At 42.8% G+C, this 22276-nt stretch overlaps 1 protein-coding gene across 3 annotated transcripts in view; it reads left to right on the forward strand.

Moving 5' to 3' along the window:
- The window catches only part of LOC126405110 (dedicator of cytokinesis protein 7-like), a 36590-nt gene extending 18149 nt beyond the window's left edge, over positions 1-18441 (forward strand). The window contains exons 21-50 of one of the 3 annotated variants that reach the window (XM_050068661.1): positions 813-977; positions 1115-1287; positions 2046-2147; positions 2540-2626; positions 3905-4000; positions 4160-4300; positions 4505-4618; positions 4731-4901; positions 5012-5151; positions 6284-6453; positions 6587-6738; positions 7042-7224; positions 7550-7676; positions 7790-7874; positions 9292-9388; positions 9474-9608; positions 9827-9979; positions 11018-11176; positions 11268-11368; positions 11456-11648; positions 11762-11905; positions 12048-12179; positions 12278-12292; positions 13775-13900; positions 13989-14078; positions 14177-14413; positions 14761-14904; positions 15076-15182; positions 15279-15452; positions 17038-18441. In XM_050068661.1, the coding sequence (XP_049924618.1) occupies positions 813-977; positions 1115-1287; positions 2046-2147; positions 2540-2626; positions 3905-4000; positions 4160-4300; positions 4505-4618; positions 4731-4901; positions 5012-5151; positions 6284-6453; positions 6587-6738; positions 7042-7224; positions 7550-7676; positions 7790-7874; positions 9292-9388; positions 9474-9608; positions 9827-9979; positions 11018-11176; positions 11268-11368; positions 11456-11648; positions 11762-11905; positions 12048-12179; positions 12278-12292; positions 13775-13900; positions 13989-14078; positions 14177-14413; positions 14761-14904; positions 15076-15182; positions 15279-15452; positions 17038-17080 (3956 nt within the window). In that variant the 3' untranslated portion in view covers positions 17081-18441. The remainder of the gene's footprint in view (positions 1-812; positions 978-1114; positions 1288-2045; positions 2148-2539; positions 2627-3904; positions 4001-4159; positions 4301-4504; positions 4619-4730; positions 4902-5011; positions 5152-6283; positions 6454-6586; positions 6739-7041; positions 7225-7549; positions 7677-7789; positions 7875-9291; positions 9389-9473; positions 9609-9826; positions 9980-11017; positions 11177-11267; positions 11369-11455; positions 11649-11761; positions 11906-12047; positions 12180-12277; positions 12293-13774; positions 13901-13988; positions 14079-14176; positions 14414-14760; positions 14905-15075; positions 15183-15278; positions 15453-17037) is intronic. The other 2 variants (XM_050068662.1, XM_050068663.1) reach the window with 2 other exon arrangements.
- Positions 18442-22276: the final 3835 nt, after the last annotated feature.

Genomic DNA, 22276 nt, shown 5'->3' on the forward strand with positions numbered 1-22276 from the left:
CAGAAATCTTGCTTGTTTGTGGGTGACCAAATACTTATTTTCCACCATAATTTACAAATGATATTCTTTAAAAATCCTACGATGTGATTTCCTGGATTTTTTTTTTTCATTTTGTCTCTCATAGTTGCAGTGTACCTCTGATGAAAATTACAGACCTCTCTCATCTTTCTAAGTAGGAGAACTTGCAAAATCAGTGGCTGACTAAATACTTTTTTGCCCCACTGTATATGTGAATGTGTGATATTTCTGGTAGCATAACAGCCTGTCACAGGTTACAGCGTGATGATTAGAGGAGAAATAAAGGTCCAGGTGGAAAAAAAACAACTCAATCATTTAGGACTTTGCTAAAAGAGAAGGAAATCACCTGTTGTTTTATATATACAGATCCAAGGGTACATTTTTTTGTATGTGGGAGCTGTTTAAATGTGTAATTTGTGGTAGATTTTATTTTGTTGCACTATTAATATTGTATACAGAATCTGAATTTTACTCTGAGTTACTATTGTTGTTTACAGACTAAAGAAATGAGAGATCATTTCTGTTTAGTTTTTACTGAATATTTGAAGGCAAACTTTAAAACGTTATCACTTATTTTGTTGCAATTCTATGTTCTTAAATTAATAATACTTTTTTTATTAATTTGTCATATCATCAAGAATATCATTATCGCAAAAATACCCTGAAATATTGTGAGATTGTTTTAGGGCCATATTGCCCCCCCCTAGTGGAGGCATACAACTAGAAGGCAGTAATTTTAGTTTTCCCAGCCATAGTTCTGCCTCTTGCTGAGTTCACTCTAAATTTGCCCACAGTGAACCTGGGTAGGGCTGCCTTCGAAACCATGGCTTTATTGGTCAACCAGATACACAAGAACCTGGAGGGGAACCAAGACCAGCACGGTCGCAACAACCTGCTGGCATCCTACATCCACTACTGCTTCCGCCTGCCAACCGCTGAACCCACATTGCCCCCGACAGGTGAGTCACCTCTCTGAACTGTGGGCAGTCTGTATCTGAGAAGCAGAAAGACTGGCAGTCATTTGATCAGGCACATGGCTGCTGACTTGCTTATATTTCACCATGTGACATTTCTATTCGTCCATCTCCGTGAGTAGCTGGCACGCAGTCCTATGAGATGCCTATGCAGTACGCCACCATATCGAGAGCAACAGCCCGTCCAAGCAGCCTCCACCTGTCCCGCTCCAAGAGCATCAGCAACTCCAACCCAGATCTGGCCAGCACTCCAGTTTCTCCTGATGAGGAGGTGCAGAGGATCATAGGGAGCAAGGTTAGCTGCACCTGTTTTTCAAAATGTGTCATTCCTACTGGAGCTGTTTCTGTAGTTAATGTGTGTGGAAGTTCTGGAAGTTATTTTGAAAGTCATAAAAGCAGTAAAATACTTTGTTATCAGGTTTAAAGCTGAGCTTTTAAAATGATATATTTCTTGGTCTTCTTATGTTTTGTTAGACATCTGCTGTGTATTGACGCTAACTTTTGTTCTCACAAGCATTTGTTGTTTAATGTGCACATTCATTTCCTTTGTAAATCGTCTCATCTTATCTTGGTAGAGTAGATTTAAAAAGAAACAGCAGCACAAAATGATCAGGTCTGTTTTATGGTACCCCTTGTGACAAATTCTCACTCTCTGTTTATCCAATATCAGTCTGTTATTTTGTTGTAATGACAGTGTCTCGGCTCTTCACAGCAGATTCAATAAGCTCAGGTTGACTGATGACTCTGTGCTGACTGTTAATGATGCTGCTTGTGTCAAAGATGCAATTATGCTTTGTGCCTCTGTCCCTTGTGTTTCATTCAGTACCTCCAGCCCTTCCTTTGTTCTCCCCTCTCCTGCCTTCTTTGCCGATTCAATCCTCCCTCTCCTACACTCCATGTCCCTTTCCTTACTTTGTGTCTTCCCGTTTTTATTCTTAAAAAAAATAATGTGTGGTAAAAACCTTCCCTTTACTCACTGTGCCCTTGCCTCTTCCTGCGCTGTGTGTTTGTGTATGTGTTGTATGTGTGTGTGTCTCTGGTGGCTTACGGCAGGGCATTGACCGCTCCCACTCCTGGGTAAACTCTGCTTATGCCCCCGGGGGCTCCAGATCTGTGCTACGCCGAAATCCCAACTCCAGCTGTGAGCTCAAGCAGGTGCCACATCCCTCCTCCTCCTCCTCCTCCTCCTCACCTTCACCACCTCCATCCTGAACCATCTCTGATCAACACTCATGGGTCATTTCCTACCTCACCTCTCAGGCGTCGTGTCTGTGACTGCTTCTGTCTGCCCCTCACTCTACTAGACATGTGCTAGCCATCTCACCTTTTGCATCTTGTCCGTGTTTCACAATTCATCCTCTAACCGCCGACTAATACACCATATCTGTTTGTTATGTGCGAGAGACATAATCTCTGCCTGGGGCTCGTCAGATTTCTTTCCAGAGTTCATAGAGAGTTCTCTGGCCACCCATCCATTTCCATTCACCCATTTTCACATCACTTTGTCCTCATCTCTGTGTGTTCACCTCACCGTCACTCCATGTCAGGCAAACGACCGCAGCTGCAATCGCATGTCTGCCTTTCTGGACAGCGTGGCCTTGTTTTCAGTTCCCACAAGGCAGATTACCAAGAAGGTAAAACTGGCGATAACAAACTGTAAAAGTGACATTCTTCATGACTAACATATTTCTGATGTCCTAACATTCATCAACCCTCAGTGCCATTAACATTCATCATCACTCATGACATTTTAACAATTGTTTCTCTCTGTAAGATGGTGTGATTATTTTGTTTGTTGAAACACTGACATTTAATAGTCTTTTGTCCAAAGATTTCAGGACTCAGTCTTTGGCAGATTTACTGATGAGTGTGTTAGATTTATTTTTACCATCACTTTGTTCACTTAGTAATTTATCACTTGATAAAACATTTTAATTAAGTTTTTTAATTTCAGGCTGTTTTACCTGAATTAGTGACTGAATAACTATCAGTCATTGTTTACAAACAACAGATAGAGCTCATAGCTTGCATCTCGTAAAAACAAACACACACCAGTTAACAGAGACGGTTCACCCCCAAATCAAAAATACATTCATTTCCTCTTACCTATAGTGCTGTTTATCAATCTAGATTGTTTTAAGGTGAGTTGCCGAGTGTTGGAGATGTCTGCCTTCTCTCAACTAAAATGGAACTAGATGGTACTCGACACCAAAAAAAGACAATTAGAAAAATCAAAAGCAGTGTCTATTTCCAGAAATCATGACCCGGGAAATCAAGCAAATCTAAGACCTTGTTGTGAGCAGTTTCACTTGGGGGCTGTAAAATTTATACTAAATTACACCTGCGGACTGTATCAGAAGGAAGCATGCATCTACTGCTTCCTCACCTAGCATCACTTGGCCAGCTAATGTTACAGCTCAGCCAAGGAGGACGACATAATTGTTTACATCTCACACTGTCACAAGCACGAGCATTTCGTACATGAGTAGATGCACACTTCCTTCTGCGGGTGGGTGGGTGGGTGTAGTTTAGTAGAAACAAAACAGTTCCTACATGAAACTGCTCACAACAAGGCCTGTGGATTATCTTGAGTAAACAGGTCATGATTTCTTGAAAGAGACATTGCTGTTAAGTTTTTCAAATGTATTTTTTGGCGCTTTGAGCACCACAAGCCGAGTGTCGTCTAGTTCCATTATATTAGAGAGAAGGCAGACATCTCTACAGCTGATATCTCCAACACTCTGCAACTCACACCAAAACAATCTAGATGGATAAATAGCACTACAGGTAAGAGGAGAATTACGTATTTTGGATTATGGCATGAATAGGCACTTAAATCTTACTAGTTCATCTAGTTTCTAAAATGGTTTGCCCATGTAAGCTAAAATTAGCTCTGTGTTGGTCCCATGTAGCTGCTCCATGAGGAGCTGGCTCTGCAGTGGGTGGTCAGCACCAGCACAGTGAGGGAAGCAGCGCTGCAACAGGCCTGGTTTTTCTTCCAGCTTATGGTGAGTATGTCTTTGTAAATTTATATTAATTTTACACTATGTGATTAAGAGTCTGAAGAGAATACTACAAAATCAAGCCTCATACTATAGGAACTACTGTAGCAGTACAGGTAATATTTTGATTTAATGACTATTTTTTTTTATTTGCCCTTCCTTTAGACAAAGAGCATGACCCATCACTTGTTCCTGACTTCCAAATTGGACAGTGCGAGGCGTCAGCGTTTTCCGGACCGCTTCGTGGACGACATTGCTGCTCTTGTGTGTGCCATCAGTGCAGACATCGCCAGTCGATACCACAAGGTACACTACAAGCAATTCAAGAAATCAACTGCTGGAAATCCATTTGTTTTCACTCAACCTTGTTTCTTAACCAATGCTTGATTATTATTGGTATCATTTAAATAAGCCAATGTACAGTGACCAGATAGCATATCTTCCTTTTTATCTTGCTCATTCCCATCCTCTTCCTCTCTCCCCTGATGAATATCTCCCTCTGTCTCTCAGGATGTGGAGCTTGTGGAGAGGTTGAATAGCAGTCTGGCCTTCTTCCTGAATGACCTGCTGTCTCTCATGGACCGGGGCTTTGTGTTCAACCTCATCCGCACCTACTACAAACAGGTGCCTGTTGCTCCACTTCCCGTTTTCCTTTCATGTCAAACACTTTAAATCCCAATCCTCCTACGCATATTTCGCAACAGCTTTTACAGTCTCAAACTTATGTGTTAAACAGATTGCCAACAAGCTTCACACAGCACAGAACCCCAGCTCTCTGAATGCCCTGAGGGTGGACTTCACTCGTATCGTCTGCAGCCACGAGCACTACGTCACCCTCAACCTGCCGTGCTCCACTCTCAGCCCTCCAGCCTCCCCCTCCCCCTCCACCTCCTCCACCACCTCTCAGGTACTGGAGCAGGCTGGAAAATACAAAGCAACTGATTTAATTGGCTCCTAAATGTTTTCATACTCTTATATCCTTCTAGCTCATCTTCACCCTCCTATCTGTATCCACAGAGTTCAGCGTTTTCGAGTATGGTGCAGGATCAGGGTGTGGCCACCATGTTTGAGCTCTCCGTCCCTTTCCGCCAGCAGCACTTCCTGTCTGGCCTGCTGCTTACTGAGCTCTCTCTCATCCTTGATCCTGAAGGAGAAGGGTAGGCACTGATTAGTGTGATTTATGACGAGTTTCTTTCAGTTTCCCCACAAGGATCATCACAGTTTGAACTTTAAAAGGACATACAGTATAGCATAAAGCAGCCAGGGCCTCAGAGTAACATTTAGCTATTGGTTTGATTCAATTAAACAATTTTTGGGGGGTGTAATTTACAAAGCTAGTTATTTTGTATTTTTTGTCCTCAAGACTTCACATAAATGAAAAATGTCAAATCAAACTGCATAATTTCAGTGACCAGTCAAGTTTGAATATCATCACACCAGTCATGACCAAGCGGCAACCTCTGAGGCTGAAAATTGAAGCCAATGGGAGAGTGCCAAAAACTGCAGTTCATTAAATGGCCACTTGAGGCTGGCTTCAAAACAGAGTAAAGAAATATATACCACCATGTTAAAATGCCCATCTTTACAGCAGAAATAAACATGTTTATGAGCTGGTACAAAAGCAGTTTTGGTCTCTCTAGTGAATTTACCTTCATGCCACTGTACGGGGGTGACTTTTTATATATCTCACCCATTTCCATTTTTTAAGGCCTAAAGTTACACATAATTAAGGGCGGACTGCTTTGAGTGACAGGCTGTCTGCTGATAGTGTCCTCGGCTTCTCCACCCCTATGGTCACCTCTGGCTCCAAAAAAACATAATGGCGACGGCCAAAATGTCAAACTCGAGGCTTCAGAATTGGAGTCCACAAACCAATGGATGCACAATAGCTACGTCCATTATTTTTACAGTCTATGCCCTGATTACATTAAATCTGGATTCCTAATGGCAGGATGTGATGCTGAGCCGCAGGCACAATGTGTTGAATGCAGTGGAATCCTGTCAAATTAGGTGCTAAAACCATCAAAGCTCCGGAGACACAAAGCAGCTGGAGTGTGTTGGAAAGTCATTTCATAAGGAAACAGCCGACAGTGGCATAACACATATTTACAGCCCAGTTTTCATCTTGTCTTTTTTGTCATGTTGTGGTTTTTTTGAGGGTGGAAGTGGTCATCAGAGCTTTCTAATGATCAGAAGTAGACCTTTAAGTTAGAAAATATTGAGCACCCCTGGCATAAAGTTCTGAGAACCAGATAAAATATGCTGATATACTTTTTCTGTCACCCGCAGGGTTTTCTTCCTTCATAAAAAGGCCATTAGTGCTGTCCACTCCCTGCTGTGCAGCCATGACGCAGACCCTCGTTACACTGACCCTCAGGTTAAAGCCCATGTTGCCCAGCTCTACCTGCCTCTCATCCCCATCGTCATGGAGACATTGCATCAGCTCCACGACTTCTCTGGTCAGCGGAAAACATATGCACTCCACTGATATTGTTATATCTATCCACCTTCTCTGCACATTCATTTCATTTGCCAAATGCTTTTATTCTCAGCACTATTGTACCTGAGAGTGCTTCTCTTCTTTCTTTCTAGACTCCTCGCCTGCTCGGGTCCGCCATGCCTCAGCCCACACTGACGATGCTGACCCAGACAGCGGCAACACTATCAGTCAGTCTGTTGCCATGGCGATTGCTGGCTCCCCTTTGCCGCATGTCAAAGCCAACCCGTTTGCGCTGCCCACGGTGGTGAGTGATAGCGGCAGGGGTCAGGCTGTTCCCTCGGGCCCTACACACTGACAGGTCACAGATCAGCCTCTGTGTGGGAGGCTGCTGCCTCAGCTTAACAGACGATCACTCTCGTCTCTCTCTAATTCCGCACAGACAAAAAGCGTTTACATTCTTCACCATGTTTTTGTTCTTCTCTGAAGTACAACTGCTCCTCTAAGCCTGTAGGTGGCTCTCTGTCCTTTATAGCTCTCTGTAAACAGCCATTTTGTACTGAAGCAGATTAAAAGACTGGCACTGAGTTTGTGTGTTTGTCTTCACCAGGCTGGGCGCCAGTCCAGCTCTCTGTCTGCCGAGTGCAGCAGGACTCTGCTGGTGTGTTTCCTGTGGGTGCTGAAGAATGCAGATGCTGCTCTCCTGGAGCGATGGGTGTCTGATTTGTCTGTACTGCAAATCAACCGCCTGCTGGATCTGCTGCATCTCTGTGTCTCCTGCTTTGAATACAAGGTACAATAACCTGACGGTGTCACTACCATGAGAGTCTTTTACACCCAATAGGAGTCGAAACCAATTTAATCTGGACGTGCCAGAGCTACAGAACATCATCACAGATATGTCAGTCGTTGTTTCAATAAAGTTGCTTGATTTATCAGCAGTGCAGCTTGCTGTAGTTTTGTTGTTTAGTCGAACTTGGGTAGATACACAGTTGGCTTCCTCTCATTTCTGCTGGAGGTTTTTATTTAACTGAAATTTATTTGACCAAATAATCTTCTTCTGTAATCTGTTTAATTGTTGTTTGTCCCTGTCCTGTGATGTTCAATGGTTGTTGTAGGGGAAGAAAGCTCTGGAGAGGATCAACAGCCTGACGTTTAAAAAGTCTCAGGACATGAAGGCCCGACTGGAGGAGGCCATACTGGGCACCATCGGGGCTCGTCAAGAGATGGTCCGCCGCTGTCGAGGTAATTACATGAGAGCGCGGTCGCGTGTGTTTGTGTGTGTGTCAGTAGCTGTGTTTGTGTGAGGTGTTTCTAAATTGGTGTTCATGGAAACTGTTATTTGTTTACTCTTCCAGAAAGGAGTCCCTACGGCAGCCAGGAGAATGTTAGGTGGAGGAAGAATGTCACTCACTGGAGACAGAATACAGACAGAGTTGACAAGTATGTTCTTTACATTAATTGTGAAGAGATTTCGGACTTGCAATTTAAAGATATTTTCGCATAAAAATGTCTAAAAATAACCGCACCTCAGTTATATATTTTGTCGAGTTGTGTGCTTACATTATCCCAGATGTTTCCAGCGATGTTCAAACCCAGTGAAATCTGTAATTTTATTCAAGACATGTTGCATTTCACTTGGTCCCCTGTCAGTGGTGTCATATCCCCTCTATCCTCTCTAGTTGCTCGTAACTTCTGGGGAAACACAGGAAGCACCTCATGATATGTCAGAGAGGGAGGAAGTAATCATACAGTGTCACAAAATTATACTCGGTAATATAAATACAGCATTGTTTTTGCAGTGCAGTAATCTAGTCGAGACCTAATACACTGATACAATATTTTAATTATGATCCAGCGGTCTACAGTTTGTTACTATGAAAAGTGGCTCATGCCAGACACTGAGCTAATGTGTATGGTAATGTTACACACTGGTTTCCCATACATTGATCTATTTACAGCGACACAATATAGACATTGATCGCCACATATTGGTTATCTATTTCCAGCCCTTCCTTGCCCCGCTCTTGCTCTATCTCTCCGTTTATCAGGTCACAAATAAGACAAGCTAGATGAGCTAAGCTAGCTAGCTCACCCTCCAATGCCTCTGCCTTCCACCTCCCACCTAGGAAGCTATTTTGCTGGGGTAGAGTGGACCACAGCTCTGGAGACAGACCTCCAGAACTGTGGAGGCTTGGCTGTAGCAACTCCACTTCAGCAAGCACAAACCCCAGTGCAGGGGGCCAAAGCGAGCTAGTAGCCAGTGGCAGCACTGGGTCTAACCTCTGTAACTGAAGGAACAGTAAGGTTGCTGATGCGGTGGGGAGTCAGAACAGTCCTGGTCCGACACCAGTGTTTATACTGGCTGAATTGGAGTTGCTACAGGCCTCTGACACAGTTCAACACGCTTTTAGGATGATTGTTTTGACTACGAATAACAGAGCCAGGTTGCCCCACTATTGAATTCACCACATAACGTTAACGACAGTAGCTGTGTGGGTAGTCGACTCCTCTAATGCTAATGGAAAATTAGTTTGTTAATGTTTTATTAGTTGCAGCTATGTCATCAGAATGAAATGACATAACGTGACTAAACATGAACTGAGTAAATCTATAATACATTTCCTCATCTGTGAACATGATTTTCCGTCCAAGTCACGTCATATAGATTTACCATTAAAACAACAACTCCCATGATCCCATGCCATTTCACATCATCATCAAAGTCTGTCTTTGGTCATTGTTTTGATTCAGACACCCCTAGCATCAGAAATTATATATTGTGTATTTAAATCACTATCAGGGTATAATGTGCTGTGGTTTCATCCAACTGATGGTTGTAAAATAACACCTATTCCAGGACTAAAGCTGAGATGGAGCAGGAGTCTGTGGTGGATGGGAACTTAGCGACTGAGGCCTCTCTGGTAGTTCTGGACACACTGGAGATTGTAGTGAAGGTAAAGAAGTCATCATCGTCACCACACACAGTACTTTCCATCTCATGTAGGATTGGCTTGCTGTAATTTGATGTCTCTCTGTCAGACTGTGGTGGCGTCAGAGCTGAAGGAGAGTGTTCTGGGTGGAGTACTGAGAGTGCTCCTCCACAGCATGGCAGGCAACCAGAGCGCCCTCTTCCTGCAGCACTGCTTCACTACACAAAGGGCTCTGGTCTTCAAGGTACAAATGTCTCCGTTACAGTTTTTTTTTAACAATCTAATATTAATGCAGCTTGAAAAATCACAATAACACACCTGTAATTTTTCTCCATACTTGTAGTCACTCTTAAACATTGAACTATAGAGTCCTTTTAACACTTTCTAGCGGAAGCAACAAAATTATTTCAATTTATTTCTGTGATGAGTATACAAAGTGAGAGAGTGTGTTTGTGTGTGTAGTTTCCAGAGATGCTGTTTGAAGAGGACACGGAGCTTTGTGCGGACCTGTGCCTGCGTCTCCTGCGTCATTGCAGCAGTAGTGTCGGCTCTGTCAGAAGTCACGCCTCCGCCTCTCTCTACCTGCTCATGAGACAGAACTTTGAGATTGGAAATGTAAGTCTGGACATTATCAAAGATATAGTCATTGTAGAGCTTTTGTATTTTAATGTTCTTTTCATAACCAGGGACATGCCAGGGTTTCCGGTAAGTCGGGAAAATTTGTATAAGTCCAACATATTGATTAAATATCTCAGGTCAAACTGCTTGATCAAAATAATTCCCATCTATAAAGCAATGTCCTAAATGAATGTGCAGCCAACATCAGCAACCAAATTAGTTTAATTGCAAGTTTTGTCAGACGTTGTTTCTGACCTGTTCCTCCTCATTCCACAACGAAAAACCAACTAAGGTGGCAACTGTCACACTCTCACTCCTGTTCCCAATGGGTCATCTTTTAGATTGATGATAGCTTTAAATTTCTTGGCATACACATCTCAGACACCCTCACATGGTCAACTAACACCAACTGCATCCTCAAGAAAGCACAACAGAGACTTCATTTTCTGAGGCATCTTAACAGTTGGAATAAGTACCAAACTCCAGTGAACTTTTATCGCTGTGCTATTGAAGGTGTTCCAACATGCTGTATTACCGTGTGGTTTGGCAACCTGACTGCTCAGGACTTTAGACGGCTACAAAGGACTATAAAGACAGCAAAAAAAAACATTTGCACAGAGCTACCACAACTTCATGACAATTACTACACGTGTTGCGAAAGGAAAGCTCAAAACATGATTGAAAACACCTGCTGCCCTGCTTACGCTTTGTTCTTGCTCCTTCCATCGAAAAAATGTTACCAGAGCACCAAATCAGACGCCACCCCTCTCAGTAACAGCTTCTTTGATCAGACAGTTAACAGTACTTTTAATTGTTTTTAAGCTCAATAAACAAAGATGATATTTGACTTGCATTTCTTCCATCTGCCGGGGACATTGAAATCTTTGGGACACGTGGACCAGTGGCAATTTTTTCAAATAGAAACCCTGGCCAGTAAAAAAAATGTATCTGCAGGACACATACAGGATGTTTGAGGAATAGGTGCTGTATTAAAATTTTGAATTATAATCTGTCCTGATTTTTCCTTTGAATCAGAACTTTGCACGTGTAAAGATGCAAGTCACAATGTCCCTGTCATCGCTGGTGGGAACGTCACAAAACTTCAACGAGGAGCATCTTCGCCGCTCGCTCAAGACAATCCTGACGTATGCTGAGGAAGACCTGGAGCTACGCGACACGCCCTTCCCAGAGCAGGTATGTAACAGCCTCTGTGGAAAGTCCCATCTGGAGCTGCTAGAGTGGATGAGACTTGTTTACTAATGTGCTGTGTTGCACTTTAAAAAAGGTCCAGGATCTGGTGTTCAACCTGCACATGATTCTTACTGACACTGTGAAGATGAAAGAGCATCAGCAGGATCCGGAGATGCTTATCGACCTAATGTACAGGTACTGTTATGCACATTTATAAGGCCTGCATACAACAATGAAGTGTCACAAATAAAGTATGTGATATTTACTCGTTTTTTTCTCCAGGATTGCAAAAGGCTACCAGAATTCTCCCGACCTGCGTCTGACGTGGCTCCAGAACATGGCAGGAAAACACTCTGAGAGAGGGAACCATGCTGAAGCTGCCCACTGTCTGGTCCACAGCGCAGCGCTGGTGGCAGAATACCTCAACATGCTGGAGGATTGTCGCTACCTGCCAATTGGTTGTGTCACGTTTCAGGTCAGTGCATGCTGTTTTATATGAGGACTCACAAAACTGGAGCACTGCTATTGGTGGAACAAGCAAACATAAAAAGTTTTATGTTTGTTCCAACTTCTCTGTTTCTCTCTCAGAATATTTCCTCCAACGTGCTGGAAGAGTCGGCCGTATCCGATGACGTCCTGTCTCCAGAGGAGGAGGGAATCTGTGCTGGGAAGTACTTCAGCGAGTCTGGTCTGGTGGGCCTCCTGGAGCAAGCAGCTGCCTCTTTTAACATGGTACGACTCATATTCTCCGACCGCATGGTGACAGACTGTATGTTAGCACAGCGCAAGGTTACAGTATTAACATGGCTGAAGGGAGTGATATGTGATCGGGCGGTATGTGTGAAACTGGCTCTCTGTTGTGTTGTAACACCAGGCCGCCATGTATGAAGCCATAAATGAAGTGTACAAGATTCTGCTGCCCATCCACGAAGCCAACAGAGACTTCAAAAAGTTGGCCACTGTCCACGGGAAGCTGCAGGACGCCTTCAACAAAGTCTATAACCAAGTGAGTCGACAGTTTGACCCTGGGCTGTGAGTGCTTGTGAGAAAATGAGATTTATCCTGGATTCCTTCTTACATGTGTCCTTTTTTTAACTTTTCCAGAGTTCAGGATGGGAGGTAACATCTTAATTTGTTATATTGAGTATATTACATTTTAAGTAAAGCTAATTCAGCCCTGTATTTTGTATTGACAGTGTTTTCTTTCTTCCCCATTGCTTGTCGTCTCCTCCCGCTCCGTGTGAATGACATGTTTCTGGTGAGTGATAAAAAAAAAACTTGCCTTCACACTTTGACATAGTCAAACCACTGTTGCAAAACAGTTTCCATCCCTTTTTTCCACCCTTCTACTGTGGGGAATTACATTTCAGCCCAGATATATATTTTCTCTTTGTCTTACAACAGCTGCTCTTCTATCACAAAATATTCTGTCATCTTTTTAAAGTAACAAGAGATCAGTCAGTGTAGCCTCTTCATCTGTGTTGCTTGAAAAAATGAGCAACAGGATGTAAAATCTAAAAAACAAAAAACACGTAATGAGTAGGGAAGTCCTGATTGAGGTTTTTGCTTCCAATCCTAGCACATATAATATAAAAAACAAACTCTCTTAAATCTTTTTGGCCTTGTTGCTGTCTCGAGGAAATTTCTCAAGGCTGTCTCTTTAAGAGAGTATCCTCTAGTGCACTGGTTCCCAACTGGTCCAGCCACGGGGTCCAGATTTCTCCTTGGTCATTAGTTCAAGGTCCACACAGTTAAATACATTCAGCGTCATACTTGAGTTTGCTCATGTCTTTGAGCCAGTTTGCTGTCTCTGTTAAGTAGCTGTCTGTTAGTCACTCACTCTACAGCAGGAAACAGTGCTAAAATAAAAGCTCTGTGTTGTTGTTGTTTTTTTTGTTTGTTTGTTTGTTTGTTTGTTTGTTTTACAAATGACACAGTTGCGAGTCACTTGCGGTCCATTCAGAATGGACCCGCGACCCACCTTTGGACCAGGACCCACCAGTTGGGAACCACAGCTCTAGTGTTTGTTGCTTCAGTGCAGCCTTTGCCTGAGTTACCTGAAAGAACTGTATTCCATTGAGTGTTTATGTTTATCGTCTGTACATCTTTTGCGCAGATTACGTTAATGAATTTCCCTTATTGGCTTATTGTCATAAACTCTGCACCACTTTCTGCCTCTCCTCTGAGCAGGGCAGTGAAACACCGTGCGCCATAGATGACAACAAAACACAAGAGACTCTTACACTGAGCTGAAATTAAATGAGTGCTCGTAACTTAAGTAAATAACAAAAATGAACAGTCTCGTACTGCATTTTGCAGTCGTTTCTGGCGTGGTGGTGTTTCGTTGCAGGCGGGATGCAGCCTCTGCTCTTATGATTGCACTCCCAATTGCACTCTACATAGCTCAGTATACCCAGTTCCGATCAGTTAGAAAAGGCATTAATTGGCCCCAATACTGATCTTTGAGATCTGATAGACAGCAGCTTCTCTGCATCAAAAATGTTATTATTTTTCCAAGTGTTGCTTTTTTTTAACATATTTAAACTGTCCGAGGTTCCTCAGGAAATAATCTCATGTTTTCATCCCGTCTTTAGTCTTTAGAGAATGTTCGGGACCTACTTCCGAGTGGGCTTCTATGGCTGCCGCTTTGGAGACCTGGATGAGCAAGAGTTCGTCTACAAGGAGCCATCAATCACCAAATTAGCCGAGATCTCCCACAGACTTGAGGCATGTTAACTCATCAGGATACTAATAAAGATGTCCTAGTGATTCATGGTAAAACATATTTCTAAAGATGAATCTCTTTGGTGCACAGGAGTTCTACTCAGAGAGGTTTGGGGATGAGACGGTTGAAATCATCAAAGACTCCAACCCAGTGGACAAAAACAAACTGGATCCCAACAAGGTAGCATACATGTATTGACACTGTGTGACTAATAATATATCAGTAGAAATTTTGCAAAAGTTATAAGTGCACTGATGACTGTACTGTGCTTGTTTCAGGCCTACCTCCAGATCACCTACGTTGAACCATACTTTGACACATACGAGCTAAAGGAAAGAATCACCTACTTTGACAAGAACTACAACCTGCGTACTTTCATGTACTGCACTCCCTTCACTCTGGACGGCCGAGCCCACGGCGACCTGAATGAGCAGTACAAACGCAAAAGCATCCTCACAACGTCTCACGCCTTCCCTTACATCAAGACACGCATCAATGTTATCCACAAGGAGGAGGTAGGTGTTTGCCCTGGAGGGATTTTTGGCCAGCTTTTAAAGGGACAGAATCAAAAATACATATTTCTCCTCTTACCTGTAGTGCTGTTTATTACTCTAGATTGTTTTGGTGTGAGTTGCAGAGTGTTGCAGATATCAGCTTTAGAGATGTTAGAGTGGACACAATATCAGGCTGAAGACGACGGACACAGAGTCAAGCGAGTTTACAATTTTGTCTAATATCAACAGAATAAACAGCACTACAGATAAGAGAAGAAAATATGTATTTTTGGCTGAACTGTCTCTTTAAATTAATGTAGTGCATAAGGAAGGAAATTAAAGTATTTCTATTGTCTTTGGTTCTCCAGATCATTCTTGTTCCGATGGAGGTGGCCATTGAGGACATGCAGAAGAAGACTCAGGAGCTCGCCTTCGCCACAAACCAAGACCCTGCTGACGCCAAGATGCTGCAGATGGTGCTGCAGGGCTGCGTTGGCACCACTGTCAACCAGGTTTGGATTCTTGCAACTGATGATGTATAACCATAATGTATTAAAAATGTCCAAACTCCACATCCTGCTGGAATATTAATCCATTCCAAATGAGGGTGAAAGTCTGGGTCAGTGTTTAAAGCAGCGACAGACATTCCTCAGCAGATATGTAACAGTTTCTCCCCCTCGCAGGGCCCCCTCGAGGTGGCGCAGGTCTTTCTCTCCGACATTCCTGATGACCCGAAGCTGTTTCGCCATCACAACAAACTGCGCCTCTGCTTTAAAGATTTCACCAAGAGGTGATGACACACTCCACGGCCCAGACGCAGACTGCTGTGTAACTAATAAAAACAAACCCCCAACTGCCTATGTCTCCTCCGCTCTTTCTCGCACAGGTGTGAGGATGCCCTGAGGAAGAATAAAGCCCTGATTGGACCAGATCAGAAGGAGTACCACAGAGAGCTGGAGAGGAACTACAATAAACTGAAAGAAGCTCTGGGTCCTCTCATCAACCGCAAGATCCCCCAGCTATACAGAACCCTGCCAGCTCAGACTACGCAAACACAACGGTAACTTGAGACACTAAACACACGCGCACACACACACACACACACACACACACACACACACACACACACACACACGCCTACGCACTGACACACACAAAAATGAGCTCATGCTGCCGCTCCAACTCCATCAAACCAACAAAAGAGCAACCTAAAACCAAACTTTATCACACTCCAGGTCACAGACTCATAGACGTGTGTCTGTGCGCACAAAATTCAATGAGTTAGAAACTGACACTTTCTCAAAGAGTTAACATTCATATATAAGAGAAATGTTGGTGCAGTTCTTGAGGTATTGTAGCCTGTTTGACCACGGAAACTATCACCATATGTTTTTTGTTTTCATTTGCTTTTGGCATCAGCTCTGTGTTTGCATGTGAGGGTCTGAGGACTGCTGCTTCATAATCAAAAGCAGACCTACAGTCAACAGCACCTGCCAGAGAGATGCCTTCATACTGAGGACAAAATGTATATTTAGGAAGTAGATGCTCTTTCAGGCTGATTAAACTAACTCTAAATAGACGTTTAAACATTATATTGACACAAAATGTCTCTTATATTGATCTGAATAAAATGATGAGGTGGTTTTAACTCAGCCTGACTCACCAGATGTTGACAGTGGCTGTAAGCCTGCTATTGGCAGACTGTTCAGGCCGGCTTTCTCTTTTCCTTCCGCTATCTGCATGTCACCATATTCACAATCCCTTTTGCTACAGGAAACAAGCTTCAAGCTGAAACGGCAAATTTTGACAAAGATTTGGATCGTGCAGTAAGGCAAAGATCTACAATGGATGTAACAATTTTGAAAAGCTCATATTCCAACTCTCAGGACCGTCATGCCTGATGCTGATGCGTTTTCGGACACTGCCAGTCGGTGTTGATTTGCCACATCTTTTTACCCCATGCCCCAGTGACACTGACTGTTTTGCAAGAGCCACATGCAGCCACCAAATCGAATGTGGTCTTAACTGGTCCAGTGAGTTCGTCCAGAGCTTAAGCGTAGTTAGGCTTCACCTCTGGGGCAACAGTTATCAAATTATGTTTGTCTTCTTATCAGTAAAAGTTGAGTCACACAGCTGACATACTTTTGTCACTGTTTTTTAGCCATTTAAATTGAAAGTGCTCGCCTCCTTTTATGGGAATGGTCGCTGCATCCTGGGCTTACCGCTGTCCAACACCATTTCAGTTAGTTTAAATCAATACAAACAAGCCAGAGCATTTTACCCGTATAGCAGAATTATTATTTGTGCGTCCACACCTTCATCTATTGCTGACAGAGCTTGGAGATAGGTCTGGCTACACAAGACTACCTCATTCTTATGCTTTGAAAAAAGACACTCATTCAAATTGATGCAGGCATGTAGTAGGACACCACAAAAAGACATTATTGACAGTTTTTGTGGTAACGCCTTCACTTCCTGTGTCAAACTTTAGGTCTAAATAACAGATAAAGTGTCACAGAATTCAATATTGATCTGATAACACCCCCAAACTGATTTCACAGGTTTTTTAGATGCATTTTTCACAAAAAAATAACCCAAAACACTTGAAGTAAAACATTCTGTATCGTCTTGCTTTTCTCCCGCAGGAACTCCTACAGTAGGTCCAGTCTCCGCAGAGTCGACTGTTGAGGTGCAGCAAACTGGAAAACAACACAGAAAAAAAAACAAGCTTTAGAAATTAGCCACATCTCATCCCGTCTGCTCTCCCTCCCCCCACTGTACTTCACACCAACTGTCACAAGCACACACGCACCATCCTCTTCCTCATCTAGCTTGTTATTCTACCCACCCCCCCGGCCACCCAGACACGCTATAATCCCCCCACCACCACCACTGCCACCACACACACACTTGTCACCTTTTTTCCTGAGCCATCTCCCCCCGTCGCCACCAAGCTCACACCTCTGTAGGAGAAAACCCTGGCTGTTTATACTGGAAGGTTATCTGCACTGTAAACATCAACGTTTGGAGCAAGGCTCTGACATGTCAGTGTTTTAACCAAGCTTTCAAAAGTCGTCTCCTCACAGTAATCTCTCTGCGTTTGATCTGGGTTTAACTTAAGTTTTTACAGGACCTGAGCTGCCAAACACTTTTGCATCCAAATAGTTTGGGACTTTCACATGCGTATCTGTTTTCCTTTGGCTTCTAGTATTTGCTTTTGAAGAGACTGTAGTTTGTCTGTTTTGTGTCGTGGCCTTATTTAATTTGTAAGAGATATTTTCTCCTAAACTATGCCTGGTAGTAGTCACTGCCAGACTCAGTTATTAAATAGTCCCAGGGAGTTTTCTTTTGTTATCAACAGACCAAATAACTGACATTCCTTCTTCGTCAAGTCGTCACGTTTATCTGCCTATCTCTCATTATAAGAATTCATTAAAGAGCGGAGGTGGGGTTATTCTGTCCATGCTCATGCCTCCGTCTCAGTGTGAGTCCAGCAGGAATGAACTGTAGTAACAGTTTTTGAAGAAAAGGATAATCATAGTGAGAAAAGGGCAGAATGTGATGTTTAAATGTGTTTTTTAAACTGTGAAATTCTCTTGTTATGCACTGCAGTCACATCAGATGTTTATTGCAGAAGCACTGCCGTCGGCCAGGCCATCTCCCTCACCCACACAAATATGTTCAAACTGTGACATTAACTATCACCCTGCAGCACAATCTGATAGCCGAATTCATTTTGTCTGTGGTATAAGCCGAGTCCTCGTTTGACCGCATTTGAACTGTTGTCAAGAAGCACTCCAAATGTCTCCTAAGTGTCCAACACCCTGGTTGTGGCAGATTTATATTCATTGTAGCTATTTCTAACTACTGTATCTATTATATTGCACTATTGTAAACAAACTGCAGCACATTAACACTGTAACTACTAAAGTATCCATGCTTTTGTTATTTTATGAGGCTGGAAACTGTTTTTTTTTTACCAATTAGATCAGCATTTTTTTTATTTATTTACAATGTCTTTTTTACTGTCTTCTATTAAATTTTTCTTCCTACGCCTCGGGTCAGCTTTTATTTGTGTACAGATTTGTAATATTTCCTTAAAGGTTTTAGTCTGTGCTCCTCAGTAGTGACTCCACACTGTTGGTTGACATAATTGCCCTGTGTAGTATCTGTAATGTAAGATCAAATTAACATTTCACAAGCGGCGTACTGTTAGATTTCTGATTTCTATTGTAGTATAATAGAAGTTCATGTTAGCAGAATCAAATGTTTTATTGTTGTGAATTAGTTTTTTGTGATCAGGGGCCTCGTAGAAAAATATCCTAACTGCTTGTCCTGTCTTTCGTTAAGTTTCAAGACAGGAAAAATCCTTTCTTGTTGCACAAGCAATTCCTAAACTCGTGGCTTTGTCCTATCCTGTCTCAGACCTCTCATCTTAATCCAAGAAATCCTAACTAGAGCTTTAAATTTGAGTTTTCAATCAGCACTCATCCTATATAATAACAGTGATAATAATCTGTATTTATAAAGCGCTTTTCAGAACCATTACAAAGTCAATAACTAAAACAAACAAGACGTGAAAACAACAACTTTTAAAAGAAGTGATAAAGCACTTAAGTATATAAAAACAGAGTAAATAAACGACAGGTAAAATGAACTTAAAACTCAAGTAAAATCAGGAAAGACTCGCTGATAACAGTATGTTTAAAGGAGGGCCTTAAAAAGAGATCACTGACTCGGCCGACCTGATTTCCTCGGGCAGACCGTTCCAGAGCCTCAGGGCCCTGACAGCAAACGCTCTGTCCCCTTTAGTTTTCAGCCAGGCCCCTGGAACAGACAAAACACCTCTGCTGGAGGACCTCAAACTACATCCTGGTGTGTCCAGCACTAAGAGGTCAGAGATATAGCTAGGAGAGAGACCATGAAGAGCCTTAATCAGTAAAATCCTAAAATCTAAAACATACTGGGAACCAGTGTAAAGAGGCTAAAACTGGAGGGATGTGATTATGTCTCTATTAGGCTGGAAGTGTCCCATAACAAGAAAAAAAAATTGTGATATGTAAGTCCACTAGCTGAGCCCAATGCCTCCTTGTCGCCCTCTCCAGAGCCGAACATTATACGTCGATAAAATACATATATACCAATTAATACATGGTCGGGGAAATTTAAAGCATCAACAAATGTTTTGAATCGGCTTTCAATTATTATAATTCGGTGGCTATGTTGGTCCCCATTCTCATTGTCATTTTCATACAGACCTTACAACAGTGCTGCAGCCATCCTTTTCATTAGTCATTTGAATTTAGGACAGGGTCTATGCCATCCTAACTCAGGATTCCTAACTTAAAAAGTCTCTAAGTTAGGATGGGTCTCCAATAGTTAAATTCCTATTCCAAGATAAGACAGGATTTCTCCCTAAATGCAGTTAGAAAACATGTTTCTGTAATACCAAAAATCCTAAATGTCATCCTTAACTGAGAAGATAGGATGTTAGAGTTAGGAATATTCTGTAATGAGGCCCCAGGTCTATGGTAGATTCAGACTAACCAAAGTGAGAGCAGTGTCCGTATACTGAGCACTAGGTCAAACTCGTTTCCAGTGGGTGTTGGCCTCTGCCAGGATTGTCCCTTGACACCAATTTGGTTTGTGATATCCATGGATAGGATCTCAAGATGCAGCCGGGGGAAGGAGAGTGTCCGGTTTGAGGACCTCAGAATTGCAGCTCTGCTCTTTGCAGATGATGTGGTTCTGATGGCGTCATTGGACCGTTACCTCCAGCACACAATGGGGTCGTTTGCAGTCAAGTTTGAAGCAGTCGGGATGAGAGTCAGCACCTCCAAGTCGAAGACCATGGTTCTCTGCTGAAAAACAGTGGATTGCCCCTTCTGAGTTGGGAGAGAGTTACTGCCCCAAGTGATGGAGTTCAAGTATCTTAGGATCTTGTTCACGAGTGAGGGTGGAATGGAGCGTGAGATGGAACGGCGGTTTGTTGCGACATCGGCAGTAATAAAGAAGGAGCCGAGCCAGAAGGCAAAGCTTTCGATTAATCGGCCCACCTACAATTCCAGACCTTGCCAATAGTCATGAGCTTTGATTATTGACTGAAAGAATGTGATTGAGGATATAAGTGCCCAAAATGAGTTTCCTTTGTAGGGTGGTCGGCCTCAGCCTTAGAGATTGTGTGAGGAGCTCAAACAGCCGAGGGGGAGCTCGGAGAAGATGGCTGCTTCTTTGCGTCGATAGGAGCCAGTTGCGGTGGTTCGAGCATCTGATCAGGATGCCTCCTTAGTGCCTATTGTTAGAGGTTTTCTAGGCATATCGAAATGATAGAAGTCCCTGGGGTTGATCAAGAAAACACTGGAGGAATCGTATATCTCATCTGGCCTGGGAACACCTTGGCATCCCCCAGGAGGAGCTGCAAACCATTGCTGGGAAGAGGGACGTCTGGAATGCCATGCTTAGCCCCCATGACCCATCCTGGATGAGCAGAAAATGACGGATGGATGGATGAAGACTTAATATACAGTACATGAAAAATAAACAGAAAACAGGTAAATAAAGCAAACACTGTCCTGCTCCCCTGTCTTACCTGATCTCACAGGTTTACCAACTCATGTAACTTAACGCAACTCGTATAGTGATGGTAGTTAAAGTTATGTCATGCTACTTGCCACAGATTCTTAGATTAAAGAGTTCATGTCTGAGACAAAAACGTGCATGGAAAAATATATTGGTATGTGTCCGTAATATTTACAGACCTACTACCCCAGTGTCTGTTAACCAACACCTGGTAAATTTCTGTGGTGAATTACCTACTGTTAACTACCTGATAGAACAGCTGAAAACAATTTGTGACTCACTGATTAGTTCACCTACTACAGCTTTTGGTAGACATAAAACATGCAACCTAAAAACCTCAGCACTTCAGGCCCTGTGCTAAATCTCATTGCTCTCTACACTGACACAGGCCTGCACTGTTCACTTAAGTTTCTGTTACATGGTTATCAAGACAGGGCAACGATGTATTTGATCCAGATGTCTTCCTAGCCTTCCTTTTCCATACCATTAGTCTTAATTTCCTGTGGCGGTAGGATGATCCGTATTATAGCCTGCAATGTTTGTCTAATTTTACCAGATTGAAGGCCCCGCATTTATTTCCAGGTACTTCGCAAAGACTTGTGATGGATCAGTCCAGCAGAAGTGGAAGTTTTCCAGTGAACAGGATCACTCAGGTGCCGATACTCAGGAATGTGGTTTAGTTGTTGTGGAGAAGTGAATAAAAATCTTACTGTAAATATTAAGCTTCAAACTGTGAATCTCAAAGTCTGTGATGAAGACTCTTGAACTGTCCCTTCAAGTAAGAACTTTGAATTCATGTTGTTGTGGAGTAATTGTACCTTGAGGTATTGGTGCTTTTACTTAAGTAAGAGGTCTTAATAACAGTACAGAAGCTTCAGTGGAGGCCTACAGATCCTTGGAGGTTCTTCATGTCCATAAAGAGCCATGAACATAGGCAAGGGTGTAGATTTCATAGCATCACTGAGAGGGACACGTGAAAAGGTGGGGTTGGGGGTCCAACGCCAGAAAATTTCAGCATTAAACACTTAATTTTCTTTAATAAAAGAAAGTTTTTATGCACCAATTTGTGCCTTCTTTGCATTGATTTATGGTGTAAATGTTTTTAATATCGTCTTTGCTACTTTCATGTTTTACTGGGAGGGGATGAATGCACATGTTGTAAATATTTAGGAGGAAGTGTTCCCTGCATCCCCTCTAAAATCTAAACCTATGGACATGGCCATAGATTTTGGGGCTGACGGCAGCAGCGCAGGGGACACCTACGGACATACACTCACCGAAGACTTTATATTCAACTAAATCAAA

The sequence above is a fragment of the Epinephelus moara genome, chromosome 18 (genome assembly GCF_006386435.1).
Source record: "Epinephelus moara isolate mb chromosome 18, YSFRI_EMoa_1.0, whole genome shotgun sequence".
NCBI classification, from domain to species: domain Eukaryota; kingdom Metazoa; phylum Chordata; class Actinopteri; order Perciformes; family Serranidae; genus Epinephelus; species Epinephelus moara.